Raw genomic sequence first — 18621 nt, 5'->3', positions numbered from 1 at the left:
GTTCTATTGTTTCTGCTATGACAGCGTACTATATTCATGTTGTTGCCAGTGTAGCCCGTGTCTTACTTTTTTGCTGTTTTTAGCATTCCAAGTTATTGTTTTTAGCATTATCTTTGAGCCAAAATTATGCTGTTTCTAGCATAACCTCGTACCATAATTGTAACATAGCAATTATGGTACAATATTAGGAATTGTATTACAAAGTTGAAAAATCTGATCTCAACATAGCAACTGTACCAGTCTTATTGCTGCTGTACCACAGAAGCGTTGTTGCGTGTACTAGCATAGCCTAGGTACCAGGTGCGTCATGACATACCACTGCCTGCATAGCCTTTGCACCATCTCAATAGTATCACCACCATAGCCTCTTCAGCACACCAACACTGTTTTAACATAACCACTGTACCGTGGCGTACTGTTTTACCATAGCCTTTGTACCATGTAAATACTGTTTACCATAGACTCTGTACCCTGTCATTCTGTTACTATCACAGCCTTTGTACCCTGTCATACTAGTACTATCATAGCATCTGTACCATGTCAATACTGTTTTAGCATAGCCTCTGTACCACGTCATACTGTTTTACCATAGCCTTTGTACCATGTAAATACTGTTTACCATAGCCTCTGTACCCTGTCATTCTGTTACTATCACAGCCTTTGTACCCTGTCATACTAGTACTATCATAGCATCTGTACCATGTCAATACTGTTTTAGCATAGCCTCTGTACCACGTCATACTGTTTTACCATAGCCTTTGTACCATGTAAATACTGTTTATCATAGCCTCTGTACCCTGTCATACTGTTACTATCATAGCATCTGTATCCTGTCATACTGTCACAATCACAGCGTCTGTACCATGTCAATTCTGGTTTACTATAGCCTCTGCACCATGTCCCCAATATTTTGGCATGGCCTCTACACCATCTCAATACTGTTTTAGCGTGGCCTCTGTACTAGATCATACCATTGCTAGCATAGCCTCAGCACCTTGTCACTACTGTTTTAGCATAGTGACTGTACCATATGATACTGTTACTAGCATAGCCTCAGCACCTTGTCACTACTGGTTTAGCATAGTGACTGTACCATATGATACTGTTACTAGCATAGCCTCAGCACCTTGTCAATACTGTTTTAGCATAGTGACTGTACCATATGATACTGTTACTAGCATAGCCTCAGCACCTTGTCAATACTGTTTTAGCATAGCTCTCTACCTCAATGCTGAGAAAATACCACAGAGTGAGCACACAGTCGTTCAAGAGTACCTAGAGAGACCATTTCTCATAGATGGATTCAAGTGTGACCTTCGTATTTACGTGCTTGTCTCTTCCTGCGACCCTCTCAAAATATTCTTGTTTGATGATGGGCTTGTGCGTCTTGGCACGGAGCACTATCAGGAGCCAACCGCTCAAAACTTGGTATAAAACTATATGAATAGTTATTAAATCGTTGTAGATATAGATGGACGCGTGTATAGATGTCCTGTTAAGGAACCAAATAGGTTTAGATATACACATTAGATCACTACTAAACAATCCAGATGTATATATTACTACTAGATATTCTATAGAAGTGGATATAGAGATTGCTACTGCTGAGTCTGTAGATGTACATACAGTAATAATAAGGCTAACTTTACCTTGCTCTAAAATGTGTACGACTTTATCAAGCAATTTTCAGGTGTTTATGGAGTACAGTACAAAGACACCTGATAATCACTTTGCAGAGTGAAACACATTTTTATGGCAAATTATATTGGAATTTTTCTCATTTTTTATTGTTAGTCATCTAGAACTGTAGATAATTTGTAGAACATAGAGCCTTATATATTTTTACCCAAAAACTATTATTAACCATGTAGAACTATAGATCATTTTATAGAAGATAGAGCTTTATATATTTTTACCCAAGAGCTTCTATAGATATGCTGAATTCTACTAGCATTCACATAGAATAGTATTCAAGCTCTACGAGCATGGAAGGATTTATACTATCTAACTTGAGAAGTTAGTTTTAAAGAAGGTATAGCAATTCTTAGGGTCTCTTTAAATGACTGTTGGCAGGCAACCTTTTAATACTCTGTTAGAATTGACTCATTAAATACATGTAGGCTTTTATCCAGCATACACAACAAAAGTTTTCATTCTTTGTTTCATAGACATTGATCTTCGCAGAGTTGTGTCTGCCGTGAAAAAATACTAAATAATATTGATGAAAATACGGCTGCTTTCGTAACTTTCTCTTTTTGTCTATTGCTAAAAATTTAATTCTATCCATCGTTTTTTTGACGTCCTCAAGTCGTTTGCACATGCGCTCGTTCACGAAAAAGCCGCCATATTTGTAGAAAACGTTCGCTATTCTTTTATTTAATAGTACTTTTTGGTTTTGTTTTGATACTATAAGAAAAAAATTGCAAACAAAAGCATTGTTTTCAAAAGATCATTGCAAAAGCTTCTTGTTTTTAACGATAAAATTGTCTATAAAGATGGCCGACAATGATAAAATGACGTCACGGAAAAATGAAGGATTGTACCTATTGTGATTATGGCAAACTATTAAGAAAGAGTTCTACTGTACAAAAAGCTATAAACTGATGTTTTTTAGTATTTTTAATTTTCCTAAACATACCAAAATTGTTTGATTATGTTTGTTGTCATATCCTGGTAAATAATTCCCCTTCAGTATTCCTCTTGTGACAGAGATTAAGGGGGACAATTTCAATGTTACTTTTACCTTGAGTCAAAAAATGATCAAGTTACAATGTCTAAAAAATTAAGAAAAAATCCTGTTAATACTTCGTTAAAGTGTTAGTAAAGATGCCATGGTTTTAGATGTTTCCCTAAAAATATGTTGTTTACACTTTACCAATGTGTGTTGTAATTTATCATGCGTAACAGAAAGAACACATAAAAGGGAAAAATATAAAAAATAATGGTTATGAAAATACTGTAAAAAATGTTAGAAAATTTGTGTGAGTGACCAGACCCTTGCACGCGATAACGCTGTCGGTAGTCGAGTTGATTCTCGTGACTACAGACATAACGAAGAGTTTTATACAGTTGAACAAATTCAAAATTTACTACGTGATAGAAAAAATCTTTTATAACTCTAAAATTCAAGTTCTTGTCATGCTTCACACTCTTGAAAACATTGCCAAGGTAGTTTTTGCCACAACTTATGTAGGTTTTTTTCTGCAAAATGACATTCCAAAGCATTTGCCAATATGTTACTTTGATTTCACTAATTGTTTTCAAGTGGCACTTTTTACCTTGATTATCACATCTTGAGGCTTGCTGACATGCCTAATGAGTCGGCAGGCATCCGCAGGTTAGTGTTGGCTGACGTCTGCAAGTTGGTGTACCCTTGCAGGTTGAGTTACCTCATCAGGTTGGCTTACGCCAGCCTTTTTGGCGATTTTTGCAGTTTGTCATGTGCAGGTTGATATATGGCTTCAGTTTTAGTTATTTTCGTTGGAGACACTGCTTGATTTATCTCCTCCTTTTTTAGGCAGTTCTCTTTATGCATTTGACCAACTACTCAATAAACAAACACAGTGATACGTACGAGAAAGGAGAAACAGTCCATTCCGGTATGTTCACTGTTCACTTTAACTGCATTCTGTCTCGCTCTAGCCAGGGCTTGTCTGTGTAACACCATTTATGAGGTTCGCTTCCTATTATGTATAACATTTGATATGTCATCATGTTATTAAAAACTTTTGCATTTTTTATCTACATTTTTAAATTATCAAGCTGTCAGTTGCCATAGAATTCAACCACAGAGATGCGGGGCTGGAAAGTGTCATGCCTCATGTAGATGAATCCTAGCGATATGTACTCGCTGAATTGTAAATATTTGATCTGCCACTCTTTGTCTTGCCATAAGAACCGCAACACTGTGTTTACACAAAAGTAAAATCTGAAATCGGAGACGTTATGAGTCATAAGCTGGCGTTAAGGAAATTATTTTGAGGTAATTTCTTGTTATACATTTGCATCCTTATGCAAGGATGCTAAGAAATCAATGCGGTTGCACACTTTCTTTGATTACAGGGAGCAAGAGGTCATTGAAATTTCTAAACGAGTACATGCGGAGAAATGGCATAGAAGTGGCCACCCTTTGGGCTAACATATCTGATGTGATTATCAAAACTATGATTTGCGCTCTTCCTCATGTGCACCATGCCTATAAGATGTGCAGGCCTGGCCAAGCTCCTGGCAGCGACAGTGTTTGCTTTGAGATACTCGGTTTTGACATCATGTTGGACAGGAAACTTAAACCTTGGTTGCTGGAGGTAATAATATTAACTACTTTATGCCATATGTAGATTATTATACTCAGTAAGGCAGAGAAAGCTCTCGTCAGAAGCCTCCGGTTCATTTGTCTTCGCATCTCCGAATGTCCAGGGAAGAAATAAATGACCTGCTAAACATTGTACATGCGCTGTTTTTACATGGGGCCAATTATCTAGGTTTGTCTTCGCAAATAGTGACTGTCAGAAATTTACATGAATCAACTACTAATCAAATAGCCCGGGGAGGTGAGCAGCAGGTGCAAGAGTGATTGATCACGGCTGTCAGCAAAGGTTTGGCAACAGTAAGTAGCTTGCATGAGATAATTTCTTCATTTTGTAGATAAACAGGTCTCCTAGCTTTGGTACCAATGAACAGATTGATTACGACATCAAGTCAGCCCTTCTTACCGATGCCCTCAGGATCGTCAATATCAGGTATGCTGGTTCGGCTCAACCGTCTGCATTAATATTGATCAAAAACATTGATAACAGCTTTCTTGGCAAGTTCTATTCACATGTGTCATTCTATTTCTCACTATTCAACATTAAATATGAAATATTTCATCATTTTTTATATTAATTATTAGTCCCATAATTCAATGAATTTATCGAGCTGACAAAACTATTTGCTTTGAAGATTTAGGCAGTGTGGCCAATGATGGACTGCTGCCAGAAGATGACCTTTATTGTAATTCTTTGCTTTAAGAGCGAGTGATAAGAAAAAGAATCTTGCCGCTCAAAAAGCGGCAGCACAACGACGACTTCTGCAACCTCGAGGAGCTCTGAGCGACGCTGACGACAGAAAGAGAACATTGCAGGATAAGCGGAAAGAAGAATTGGTTTGTACATAAAATAAAGTATTATATGTTTAATTTAGGTTTAGATCTTTAGATCTAAACCTAAATTAAGGTATTTAACTTACTAACTAACTAAATTTTGGCCCTAAGGCTATTTTACAGTCTCGGTCCAAAAGGTTTAAATGTGAAAATGCGTATACTGCCGTGACGTCCAGTTCAGAAAGTCCTGTTCAAAATAGTAACAGAAGCATTTGCCGCAGTAAAAACATGTACTTTTGGTTAGACACAAAGCGTGGATTCCTATTTGACATAGGAATTATGTCAAATAGACCTAATTATGGTGATGGATTAAAAGTTTTCTTGAAAATTAACATTTTTTGCATTGCTAGTATTTAGAGGAACTTTTTTTAGCAGAGCATAAATACTCCTGTATTCATCTTCACCTTGAATTTACTTGTTTTATTTGCAAGCTGTCTTCATTGTGCCGTAATGAGTCGCATTTCGGCAGCTGTTTACGATTAGTTGACAATGACGCCACCTGCTATTAAGCCAATCCTAACCTGTAAATTTTGGTGCTAATAAAAAATATCTGTCTAACATTTGTAATTGCTTCTCTACTCATATTTCCAAAACACTTCGTCATCTCCACTTACACTACGTTAAAGAGTTTTGTGTTTCTCGGACACTGTCGGCCTTGCAATTAGTTGAACTGACGTGGGTATGATCGAAGAGAGACCCCTATAGATGACACAGCGCCTTTGGAATGTTTATGACTGGCCTTGTTTCTGTCACTTTTGTGATTTGTGCTTTGTATAAGAAAGAGCCGGCCTGCCATAAATCATGTACGACTTTCGAGAGTTCTGCCAAGTAGTGACTCCCTAAACTGACAGTTTGTATGTAGGAGGCTGAGTTGGCAATTTGAGACAATCACACGTCTAGCTATCCGTCTGCTATCCATCAGCCTACGAGTTGGTTTTTCATCAACACTTATCACCGATGGCTCATTCACAAGTTTATCCTCCTCGCTTATAAATGACAGAAAATGTTTTGAAAGTTGATTCCTGACATCTTACTCAAACTCATCTCAAATCATTCTAGACAACAACAGAATGACGAATCGATAGTATTATTAATCATTGATATTGATTAACATAAGAAGTATAACTTTTCTAGATAATCCATTTTTTTCATTAAAATTCTGTGGGTTCTTTAACAGCCTTTTGTTTTTTAACGCTTGTCATGAACTTTAAACCAAAGCTTATAAATAATTTGCTACAAAAACCTTAGAAATTAATCATTAGAATGATTATGATGAATAACCTTGAAGGATGACGGTAAGGTGTAATACTGGTGTTGAATCAGAGATCGGAGTAATTTAATTAGTCTATGAACAATGGTAGGTGTGCATACCTGCGCGATGAATACTGGTCTGACGGAGATTGTGGACAAGTTTACCTGTCTAAACCGTCTATTTATATCATATGGTTATGGATGCACTATTACAGCTTTCTGCAAGTTCACCTCTTCACTCAACTGTTTGCTGGTTATCATTGAGAAACCTGAGATAGGAATTGTCCACCCGATCCCACATTCGAGTAAACTCGACTGCGTAGTTTCACTTTCTCTTTACAGTTAACATATGAGTACAAAATTTTAGTCATTTTTGTGGGTAATATGTTTCCAGTCTAATTCCAAAGTTTTAACTTGACTGATTTCTTAAGATATTATTCCTATGTCCTTCAGATATCGCCCAACTAGTAAGGGTACTTCTAAAACCACCCATAAAATGAAACATGGCTGCTGACAGAACATTAGTGTCTAATGACGCACTGATTGACATGCTTGGTAACGAAGATCAAAAATATACGAAGCTTCTCCTCAGCAACAAGAGTTTTACACTAAATCTATTTGTTGTTCTATTCATAACAAATATACACACTCTATCAGACTCGGTGTAGTTCAATCGTTATGATTTTTCAGTTGCCTCTAAAACATCACTTCTTTGAAAGAGCATGGAAAAAAAGTATTTGTATGTTTTGTTTCTGCGCCTGTGTCTTTCATTGAGCTCTGCAAGCATTGAGCTTCAGTAGGATATTCAGTTAAAAAGGAATTGTGCTATCCTACAGTAAGAACTTTCACAATCAATGGGAAGTTGTTAATACGGTCCAACATCAGGGGGCCTGCTTGTGTGTACAAGATTAGGTCTCGAAGTATTGAAAGATGAAATTATGTTCGTATTGATTTGATGTTGCTCATTATTTAGTTATGGTGGAAGAAACCACTATGCAAATAAAAAATTAATTTAGTATAACCAGAAACATATTTTATTCCGCAAGAGGAGTTCATGCCAATTTTTAGGAAACTGGATATCTCAATTGTCATCACTGAAAAGTTACTTCATTAGGGCTTCATTATAAGAAGAAGGTGCTTTTGCTGTACATCATTCTAATACAACTATATGCAATGGAAAGACAACTCTTGATTGTCATTATTTCTTCCCATCTGTAGAAAGACCTTTTGGTAAGGATCAGAAGAGATAATGCCAAAACTGAATTTGAGGACAGAAACTGTGGAAGGTTTCGTAGAATATTTCCACCTCAAGACAGGTTCCAGCAAGAGAAGTACACTAAGTTGTTACTTAGTGCATTTAGTAACCTGGCAAGCAATGTCGGGGGCAAGGCCAACTCGAGTATGTCTCGCGAAATCGAACGACAGTACGTCACGAAATATCGGGTAAGTGTAAAGGATCTTGAATGGTAAAAATTTTTTTTGAATAAATTTACTTTATTGTAGTTTTTTTGAAGCAAAAAATCAATTGTTAGTGTTAATTAACTATTTTCTATACTTTTTTACGTGCTTCTAATAAATTTGTAAACAGTTATACCAGATTAGTTTTATGTCAAGTTGGAATATGTTATAACATTCACCAGTCATCTAAGGCATACATTGGAGAGATGAAAGCTGTTGAATGCAGCATTCCTATGTCAATTCTTAGGCTATTTAGTTCCATGCTTTTTATCTGTAAATAAATGCAGAGGGGCACAGGCGTCTTATGCTAATACCTTTTGTGTTCATGCATAATTCTGGTGGAGTTTCCTTCCCATAGGTAACACGACGAAACTATTAAGTGTTCCGGTGACATCACAATTGGTTGGCAAACACATGTGCACTAATTCAACAATCGCCATCGCTTAAACTTTTTGATGTAGTTGGAACAGTGGAGGGCATTTTCGTATCTGCCTTTAGTCAGCTAGGTGTTATAAAGGGACGTGAGTTGGGTTGTGGTGATATTAGCTGCAGATTTACAAGTGCACGATCAATCCTTATCCTAAGCTTATACGGTCTTTTATCCACAAGACTGCGGGTGATATGTGAGCATTAATCATTCTTGTACATTGAAGTTCTCTCTTGAACATGTCATCAACAACTGCCTCGGATGTTTGAGGTCTGGTTTATTTCTTGAAATGTTCTTTTTTCATTGGTCCAAGTTTAATTTACAGAACTCCATTTTTTTTATTCAGCCACAAATACATTGTTTTTTGCTTATTGGCTATAAAATCACTATAATGTAATGTGCCAATTTTTTGTGGAAGTGTTCTAAATCCAGAAACAAAAGTTTTCATTTTTTATTGTCTACTTCCAGTATTGTTAAAAAAATAGATTTACTTTATGTCATTTGTAGTAGGGCTGTCTGACTTCTATCTATTCGCAGACAAAAGCTTGCTCAATAAGCTTTAAAGTTTGGCGCTTATCTCACATTTGACGTTTGTGTAGGTGCCAAGATGTGTTACAATACAGTTGTGTATTTGATAATATGAAGCCTTCCTTGTGTACTGTCCTTCTGTATTCTAAAATATCCAGGTCTCGGTCCTTTGACACTAGAATCTGGTAAAATACTTGGCTGTGCCGAAGGACCCTGTTTGAAGTTACTTTAGCTTCCAAAATGTACCTAATAATTGACAAGCCTTACCACTGACATACGGAGAGAAAGAAAGAGATCTTGTCAATTTTCACTGACAAATCTCATCAATTTAGCTAGTCAATTATTCACACTCTAGCTTTCTGCACCGGTTTTAATGTTAGATTTTTACTTTTACTACTCTGAACGTTATAAGGCCATCCAACACCCTCTTCTGGGTTCAATAAAAAACATGAAATGGTAATTGGTTGGTGCACTCAGATTAAAGTCTGCCCTGAATTTTAAGCTTTGGATTTGGAATAATTTCTTGAATTTATATGTTAGGAGGACGAGGTGTTGGACATGCTGGCCCAGTATGAGACTGAGGAGACGGTCGATGGTGAATGGAAAGGTCGGAGGCAAAGAGGACCCGCCCCGCTCACACGAATGCCCTGCAGCAATGCAGATCAAGATCCGGATGTGGATGGTAACTATTAATGCACTTTCTGGTTTAATCTTGTATTTAGTAACATACTCGTATGTCTGAGAGGCAGGTTGGCTAGCAATGGGAGAGAGTCTGCTCTCTGTTATGAGAAAAGGAAGCTAAGCTGCTGTCCTAACTGGGTGTGCTGTCTGTTCGGATGAAAAATAGAAATACTTACTGTCGGAGTCAGCCCTAACTTGAACTCAAATGTTTTTGATTTTCTCAGAATGAGATGTTCTTACCAATAGGGGACTTGGATTGGAAGCCCCTGGTATTAAATTTGGTAAGAGAATCAACTACAGAGCGGTAACTAGCTTAATTTTGAGTCTAATGTATGGATACGTGTTATTTCATCCTATTACGTTCTTTAGCCTCAAATAGCTATAGACGCTGTGCCGGAGCAGAGAAACAAACAAAAACAAATAAAATTACATATCGAGAAACTTATTCCTGAAGGGAAACAAAGCTGACATGTGACTAGCTCTATGATTGGCTGTAATGTTTGCTTGTTTTATGGATATATTTTTTATGTTCACTACTATGACAGCGAAGGGCTCTATTTAATGCCTTATCAATATGCTATCAAGATCATAATTTGGAATTATACGGTGAGGCATACAGAACATATCCTACATTTGAGAATGCCATTATTTCTCTCTTTATTACCCAAAATCAATTTTCACTCAAGTGGTGCCAACCGGTTTAAAGCTATTATATATAAAAGAATTGCTAGCGGTCCACTTGTGAACTGACTACCAGTAACCATAGACAGCTCATTGTTACATAAAAAGAGCTGTTTTTTGCAGTTGTAACCTTTTCAAGTTGGTTGTCTTGTTGCTCACGAGTAGTAGAATTCACGCCCTACATTAAATTAATGATCTAGAAAGATGTGGGAGGAACAAAATGTTGTATTCTTTAAAAATTAGGCTTAAAGATGACTTCGTTTTGTCTCAGCAGATATGTGAATATTTTGCAGGAAAAATTATGAAAATTTTAAATATTTTGATTTTTTAGTAAAATATCCTGCTTTAAATACATCAAATGTTAGTAATATCAGAGTTATCTGTCAGTGTTAGACTTGAGACAGTAATAAAATATAGCCTGAGCTCAAACATCTGATTTAAAATCGTGAAATATTTGACTTTTTAGAAAAACTGCTATTGTCTGATAAGGGGAGCAAAGGCTACGGAAGAAATGCAAAGCTTTATGTTTTTTGTTGTATCAGCCTATCATGAGATCTTAAAATATAATATCTCTTGTTTAAGAGACTCGCTGTCATCCATCCTGTGAAACTGCCAGAATATATTTGGCAAGCGTCATCGATTTCCTTTTTAATTATCTTCCAATCACGGCCATATCGAAAGACTTATTGCTAAAGCATGCTGCGAATACCATACAGTTTGATCACAGGCTAAAGTTCTGGGCCTTTTAACATAGCATTGCTAAAATAATCGTAATAGGGTCATGGAATATAAGGCAGTAGCTTCCTGCGACAGCAGTTTAGTAATATTATTAACGGGTGTTTAAATACTGAAGAATAATATTGCTAAAATGAGTGACACATGACAGCATTGACAGCGGCCACGTAGCTCTTCCTGCCTCAGAGCTCGTGCAGGATATTCTAATGGAGAATAGAAGGCAGATTCCTTGTGGGCTGGCTGGAACGCATGAGTCATAGGCTATTCTAAGAGCTAACCACCCCGCCATCCTCCCTAGATTCCTCCAGTGTGGTAACCATACAACGCTCTCCCTTTGACCAGCCGCAGAGCACACAATCTCCATTATCACTTGCAATGCATATTAATTAGCATCAATTCTCCTGCGATCGCTCTTTCAAAGATTAATCGTACATTCGGTGGTTAGTTTGGTGTTTCTCACGCCAAACCTGTCGAGTCAACTGCCAATGTAGGGGCCTTGCTAAGACGATTCTAATATCATACATCTTTTATTACCATAGTCATCTGGTGCTTCTCTGACTAATGCTTTTATCAACTGATTATTTGAAACCTCAAATTTTAAATATCCACCGCATGTATGATTCGCAATTAAATATCTTTGGTAGATTATATCTATATCTGCCACATTACATAACCACCGCTTTCTAACATTCTTTTTTAATTCTTTATGTGCGGTTGGGCGCTCTGTGATGTCATTATAACCTGGCGGTTTGCAAAGCCACAGAGCCCTGGCAAGCCACCTTGTAATTTTACCTCATCTTCTTTTATCTCCACAAATTTAAAGTTCATAATTCAAACGTCACATTCATCTTTCCAAAAAAACTTGTCTCGTCCCCATATATTTTCGCTTTTTAGCTGAACCATAATCTTAGCAAACGTTATTTTTAAAAAGAATATTAATCATAGTTCCACGCAATAAGATAATAATAGTTGTATAATAATATAAATGTGAATCAAAAGAAATATTATCACACCTTGAAGTGCTTCCTTCATTAAAGCGCAGCTATTAAAAATTTTGAAGCAGATGTGTAGATCCATATCAGCTATATATGTGAGCACCTCTCAAGCTTCCGTGAGGCTCATGGATTATAAATTTTACAAATATCAGATGAAAAAGAAAACTATCTCCTGATCAATAATGTTTTACTATTAGCGTTTGATGAAAGGGGAGATAAGATACGGAGCTGATAGAGTGATAATACTTTATTGATGTAACGACCATCTTTCCTTTTTTCTAATCGACTCACCCATCAATCAAACAATTCACTGATTCTAATGCAAGATTTAAATGTGGTGCCAGCGATATGTGGAAGAAGCTGGTGTACTGGAATCACCCCTCCATTCCAACTGACACTTGCCAACCACAAATATATGTATAGATACATCTGAGGCAGTGTTTGAGGCTCTGGTCATGAGGTGCAGCTAATCTTGCAAGGCCTAGCATTCATCTGACAGCCGAGGCATTAATCTATTTCGTATGACCATTGACAAATTCTAGAATAATTGCCAACTTACTCATACGTGTATAGCATCCAAATAAATGATCCCAGGGTTGATCTCATGTCATCATAATTTATGCATCGCTTGTTAGAAAGTTGCACAAACTCATTGCATTGACTCCTGTATACAGATGAGGCTTTCGAAGGGGGTAAGAACGGTGCAGTACTATCATTGTCTTCCCCTTGCACCGGCTAGATGTGAGCTCTGGTGCCTGCCTGTCTTAAAACACTAATTATACGGTAAGCTGGCAGACGCTCTAGCTTGTTGCGAGCTGCACCGAGCAATTTTAGACAATGACAAACATCTCTCTCAATATGACAAGCATGACGAATTGTTTACGATTTTCTTACGTAACAAAGCTTGTCAATTTTTATAGAATGCAATACATAAATTATATTAAATTGTTGCCATGGTTGATCAGGTTGGGCTGTGGCTCTGAGACCCGTAATTATGAGTGTATTGAAAAGGGCAGTGCATAGGTGGAATTAAAGATTGACGGTCAGGGAATAATTGGCATTATCACAAAAACAAGATAATAAAATAAACATGTTTTGTATTGAAAGGAAAGATTGCACAGATTTTAAAAAAGTCATGTTGATAAGTTTATATAGCGAAAAGGGCTAAACAAACTTTGCTATGTAAAAGACTTTAGCTAACTGTCAGCATCAGAAAAAGCTGCTGATGATGCCAGTTCTCTGACTTTAGAATTTCTTTTTAAAATCACTAATAAAATTTGCTTGATATAATTTATAGAAATAACTTTGGCCAATAATTTGAATTTTTAATATTTGTTTTTGGCGATAAAAATGCCAGAAATTTAATTTTTATACCTGAAAAACTTAAACATGTACTTTTATATTAACAAGCTATTTCAGGCTTTAAAGTATGTTATTTCTTTGCATATTCAAGGATTAGTTTTTATTAAATTCCTGGAAGATTCATGCTACAAATTAATGATAAATGATACACTAATTTTCAAATTATGTTTAGTTTAAATTTAATGAATTCATAACCTTTTCGCGCATCCTTCAGGTATTTTTTCTCCTACAGAGTCGTAATCTGTACCAATTGGTTAGCAGATATCTTGTTTTATCGCTATAGATTCTGAATCAGATTTGGATGATGATGAAGAAGCAGGGATTCCACAACCCCAAAGACCTGCCAGAGCTGCTTCCAGTCGGCAATACTCGGCAAAGGCTAGAATCCCACAGAGGATTCGATCTGGAGTGCGAAGTCAGCGACAGGCTTCCGCTGCCATCCATATACCACAAGACAGCAGCAACAACAGCCTTATGCATCGATCTTTGTCGGTTGGTAGCCAATGAGAGTTGTGTTAGTGAGTGAACGCAAGCTCTCTCTCTCCTGTTTACTATGAAAGTCTCTGTTATATTAGAGCCCTTGCCAATATTTACATTATATATAGTAAACTGACAAAAGCTATGCTACATATTTTTAAAAATGTGCTAAGTTATTTAAATTGGCATATTAGGAGAAATTTTTTTGGGATCAAAGCTAGTTAAAAATATACACATGCGATATTTGTTAAGTACCTCAGGATTTATTGCTCGCGTTTTGTGGGAACAAAAAGCGTTGGTTATAATAATAGTTGCTCTGTTGGGTTGGATAAGCGTAGGAGGTAATAGTATGGTACTGCCCAGTTCAACATCATCAAATTTACTTTCTGTTCTTATTTAAACAACGCCTTTTGCAAGAGTCAGTTGAAAAAATTAGAGTTGATTGATCATATTTACTGTGAGAGTCAGTCTTACCTTGGACTCAAAGGTTTTGGGTTTCTCAGAAGGATATTCTGGTATCTTGTGATCATTTACAATAAGGAACTGTGATTGTAAATCGCTCATGTTAAGTTTAAAAATTAAAAAGGAAATCGACTAGAAAGCAGGAACTAGTTCAATTGTTAATCTTACATATGGATATAGTATAACAGTGAAGACCTCCAATTCAGTATATTTTATCAGAAAGTATCGGTATTTTTCTATCATTTATGATTGTTTTTGATGTTTGAGGTGATCTGACTGTCAGGATGTTTCAAGATTAAAATCGACACAATTTAATCGTGGTTAAAACGATCAGATCAAGCGGAGTGCCATTATGACATCTATAGTTGCAAAGAGACCAACAGAATAGAGACACGTAATGCTGCAGCTTGAACGCAATAGTCGATATCAACTATAACAACTAGTGACACCATTTTGCACGTATTTTCCTTTTGAGCGTTCTAATCACGATCAAGCTTTGTTGATTTTAATGTTGAAACATCTTGGCAGTCCGATCATCTCAAACATCAAAAACAATAGAAAAATACCGATATTTTTGTGTAAGTTTATCTTTAACATCTATTATTTTTGTTAGCCGGCAGCATCAGAAAATGTTATCACAATTTAAATCTCTTGATTTTATTAATTATAAACTCACATTTGTAGCGCATTAAATTGTTGTGAATATATAAAATATAATTTCAAAGTCATGTATGATGAATTTATCTTAGCACCACTGATGTTGTCAGATGTTGTCAGCTGTTACAATAACACACTTCCTCAAAGGGATTATGGCTCTAGCTAGTTATTGCCTCTGCAGGCATCCATAGAGCTCATTATAATTAGCTAATGAGAGATTGAACTCCCTTAGCTGGCCTCCTTTACTATTTATCAAAATTGGTAATTATCAACGAACAAATATAAATTTACAGCTTTCCGGATTCCAAATTAGATTACATACACTTAGTTTAGTGTTTTTCTACAGAGCACGAGTACAGGGAGGTAGCCTATATTTTTATTCCTGGTTGTCAAATTATCAGTTTTGATAAGAAAGTTCACTGTTTCGGGTATACAAACTTTTTGAAAAACTTCTAAGGCAGGACAGTTATGGCCAAAAGTATTAACTGCCAATGTTAGAATATCTTCTGAGAAATCTTTTAATATGTATATTGTCTGGTCCGGGTAGCAGAGGGGGGGGGGTAAAAAACAAAAACCTCATTGATCACATACAAAATGATGAGAGGTGTTAATACTTTTGGCCACGACTGTAGATTGGGTCCCGGTTGATAACCAAGGAACCAAGTTACAGCGTCGACAATTTATAGGCACTTGTAGTGACTATTATACATTTAGATTATCACTTATGGCATTTGTAATTTTGTAATACTTTATTGTTTACTTCTAAAATAATAATTATGTTTTAAATGTATCTAGTGAAACAAGTGATACATCAAACAAATTAAATTAGCGATTTTCATTTACAGAAATCGTCAAGTAAAATCTTTAAGACAGTAAAAATTAGGCTGAGTTAGCTGAGTTTCGTTTTTATCTGACCAATGAGATGCTCCGGAGACTGTTAGGCAGGCTGTCACATTTTCAGTTTGCTTGACAAATTTTTTGAGAACCTGAATCAGTATGGAATAGTACTGAATCGTGTTCCGTATGTATATTAGCTGTCTACGTACAGATTCGATTATATAACTCTCAATGTTCTACCAGGAGGATACAGAGGCAATCAATAGAGCAATAAAAGAACAGGAAAATGAGCTGGTCGGTATTCTGCTCGCATCTCTTCAAGACATGAGGATCAAGTTTCCTGGGAAAAGCGATGAAGAGGCTGAGGAGATACTCGACAAAATTATGGCTGACTGGAAGTTTCACAAACCAAGAGTGGCTTCCTATTGGCTCGTCAAACTTGACTCCAACAAACGCCGAAAGGTTAGTGGCTACTTTCCGCGAAAGAAGAAATGTTATTTTATGGCAAAGAACTCTGTCTGCATTTAGAAAGTGCTGAATGTCCTTTTCTCGCAATAATTTCACAAGCCTATTACAAGGCTATTCAGAGGTATTACAGTAAATATAACATTTTTGCACTAATCTGACCGCTTTTGCGATGTTATCAATTACCATTAAAAAAAATTGCAAAATATATATTAATCGTAATTTATGTGAAGTTTATCCAGATTTTCTTATGATATGGCCTCTGAAAATATTGTTACAATTTTATAGGCAAATAATTGTCTGCGTTACTGCCAAGTTTTATACCGGGTGTCCTTGGTTGAGGAAATATGAGACCCTCTTCAGATGTCTTTCGCTTGCTTAAGAAAATTTAGCTAAGCATCGAGTTGAGGTTTTATAATATAAGTTTAAATAATAACTCTTTTAGTTTCATTTTAGAAAGCTAGTTTGGCTGTTTCCGCAGAAATGTGGCGAACCTAAATTATATTTGTCTGGTGTAAAGGAAAAAGCAATTTGGTGTAATCTTGTTGGACGCTTTTATTTTAGTGAAAATATTATGTGATATGCGAATATAATATCTAGAGTAATAATGACAGATATGCAAATATAAGAGTAATAATAATGGCATATATGCAAATATAATAGTAATAATAACATTGTCAGACAGGCAAAAGCAGCGTACTTTGCTAAAGATACATCAATGTTTCCTTGGAAGGCTGCTATAGAAATTAAATTAGTTTATATTTGCTGGAGTTATGGATGAATTATTATTATTTTTATTATCATTGTATCAAACATCATTTAACAATACTATAATTGCTGGCAACAGTTTTATAGGTTTAACTCGTGTTTGAGGCAACAATAATAATAATAATTTCTAAAGCGAGAACTGGCTGTTTGTCTTTTATTCACCAGATTTATCAGGGCTATTAAACATTCTAAAGAGACAGCATTTTAGGGACCCCCTGGCGACCTGTCAGCAGCTCTGATCAGTCAATACCCTTTCGATTCATTCTTTTTCTGCAGGCTTTGCTCATAATAGCAGCAATAATATTCTCCTGCGCTCATGTATCTCAGCCAACATATACCAATCCTTTCTGATAGTGATCTTAGCCCTAAATCGTAAATTTTGTTGTAATTTTAATCACTTTAATATGCTAATGCATTGCAGGTAGTAGAGATTGTCAAGTCTAACATCAGGGCTAAAGTGCAGCATGTGTACCAGACTACTGATGTGGAATCTCTAAAGATCTTCCGAATATTCACTAGAGTCTTTAACAGGCTGCTCTGGAGTCACGGCCAGGGACTGTGGAACTGTTTTGCAGGGTAATGCATTTATATATATTTCTATTTATGTTGAGAGTGTATTTTTATCTAGCTTTATTTACATATGTGCTTTTAGCTAATGCATATTTATCTGTCCTTATTTATTTTTATCTATGTTTGTGTATATTTATTTAATTAACTATATATTCATGTCATCTAATACGGCCTGATGGGGGGCCTAGTAGGGGTGTCTAAGGAAAAGCAAATCTACCTGAAATAACTAAGTCGTAAATTGGAATTTCCTCGAGGTGTTTTTCTTATTCTTTGTATATTTATGATTATGTAACTAAACATTTGTAGTATAGTTTCATTCAGATGTTTTTATGTCTGTATAAATCTATAGCATCTACATGTATATTCTTAAAAGTCTAAAAGATCGTTAGTTTTATATCCGCTTCAAAATATGAATGAAAGTATTTACAAAGCTTCTATAGGTGTGAATAATTTAACATTTGAACATAAAAAGGAAAAGTGACAAATTAATATGTCACACGTTTTCTCGGCCTTCTTATGGTCAAACTGCGAATTCTTTGAGTTTACTCGAACTCTGTTAATGTTTCCATATCATGCCTGTTGGCAAAGGTTTACTTATTCCATACTGTTTTCTCTTCACGCGTGTAGGTTAGGTAAGAGCTGTTGTGAGAAGGTACTCAACTCTCAATTAACTGTTGCGGTATTTATGAAATTGCCCCGAAAGTTCAAGATAAAACTATGTTAATTTGCCCATATATTATCAATATTTCGTCTAATGCTCTATTGTACTCATAAAATCGCGAAAAAAACACAACACTTTGTAATAACCAAAATTTTTAGTGAAATTTTTGGTGGTTACACTTTTCATTATTATCACAAATATAGATCATATTAACGAGAAAATTAATTACTTGAACCCAATCAACTCTAGGCAAAGGCTCGCTTGATTAATTTCTTAGCTAATTAACCTCTGGAGAGTCAACATACTATATTAAATAATAATTGTTATTATTATCGCCGCGCCTTTTCGCTATTAACAACCCGTCATATTACTGATGAGGAACAAAATTGACACGTCTTCATCATAACTTCAACCTGTCATTCAATGTGAAGCAATTCAATTACTGATATATGCATGCCATGATATC

General features: G+C 35.9%; 1 protein-coding gene across 1 annotated transcript in view; it reads left to right on the top strand.

Moving 5' to 3' along the window:
• LOC137394011 (tubulin polyglutamylase TTLL7-like) overlaps positions 1 to 18621 on the top strand; it is a 28944-nt gene that overhangs the window by 7008 nt on the left and 3315 nt on the right. Inside the window, exons 4-13 of the mRNA XM_068080727.1 lie at positions 1212 to 1428; positions 3518 to 3599; positions 4063 to 4304; positions 4645 to 4739; positions 5011 to 5143; positions 7610 to 7834; positions 9345 to 9486; positions 13542 to 13750; positions 15935 to 16153; positions 17346 to 17500. Coding sequence (XP_067936828.1) covers positions 1212 to 1428; positions 3518 to 3599; positions 4063 to 4304; positions 4645 to 4739; positions 5011 to 5143; positions 7610 to 7834; positions 9345 to 9486; positions 13542 to 13750; positions 15935 to 16153; positions 17346 to 17500 — 1719 coding nt within the window. The remainder of the gene's footprint in view (positions 1 to 1211; positions 1429 to 3517; positions 3600 to 4062; positions 4305 to 4644; positions 4740 to 5010; positions 5144 to 7609; positions 7835 to 9344; positions 9487 to 13541; positions 13751 to 15934; positions 16154 to 17345; positions 17501 to 18621) is intronic.

Source organism: Watersipora subatra, chromosome 4 (genome assembly GCF_963576615.1).
Source record: "Watersipora subatra chromosome 4, tzWatSuba1.1, whole genome shotgun sequence".
Lineage (NCBI taxonomy): Eukaryota > Metazoa > Bryozoa > Gymnolaemata > Cheilostomatida > Watersiporidae > Watersipora > Watersipora subatra.
The sequence above is the reverse complement of the archived record's forward strand: the minus strand, read 5'-3'. Positions and strand labels throughout refer to the sequence as shown.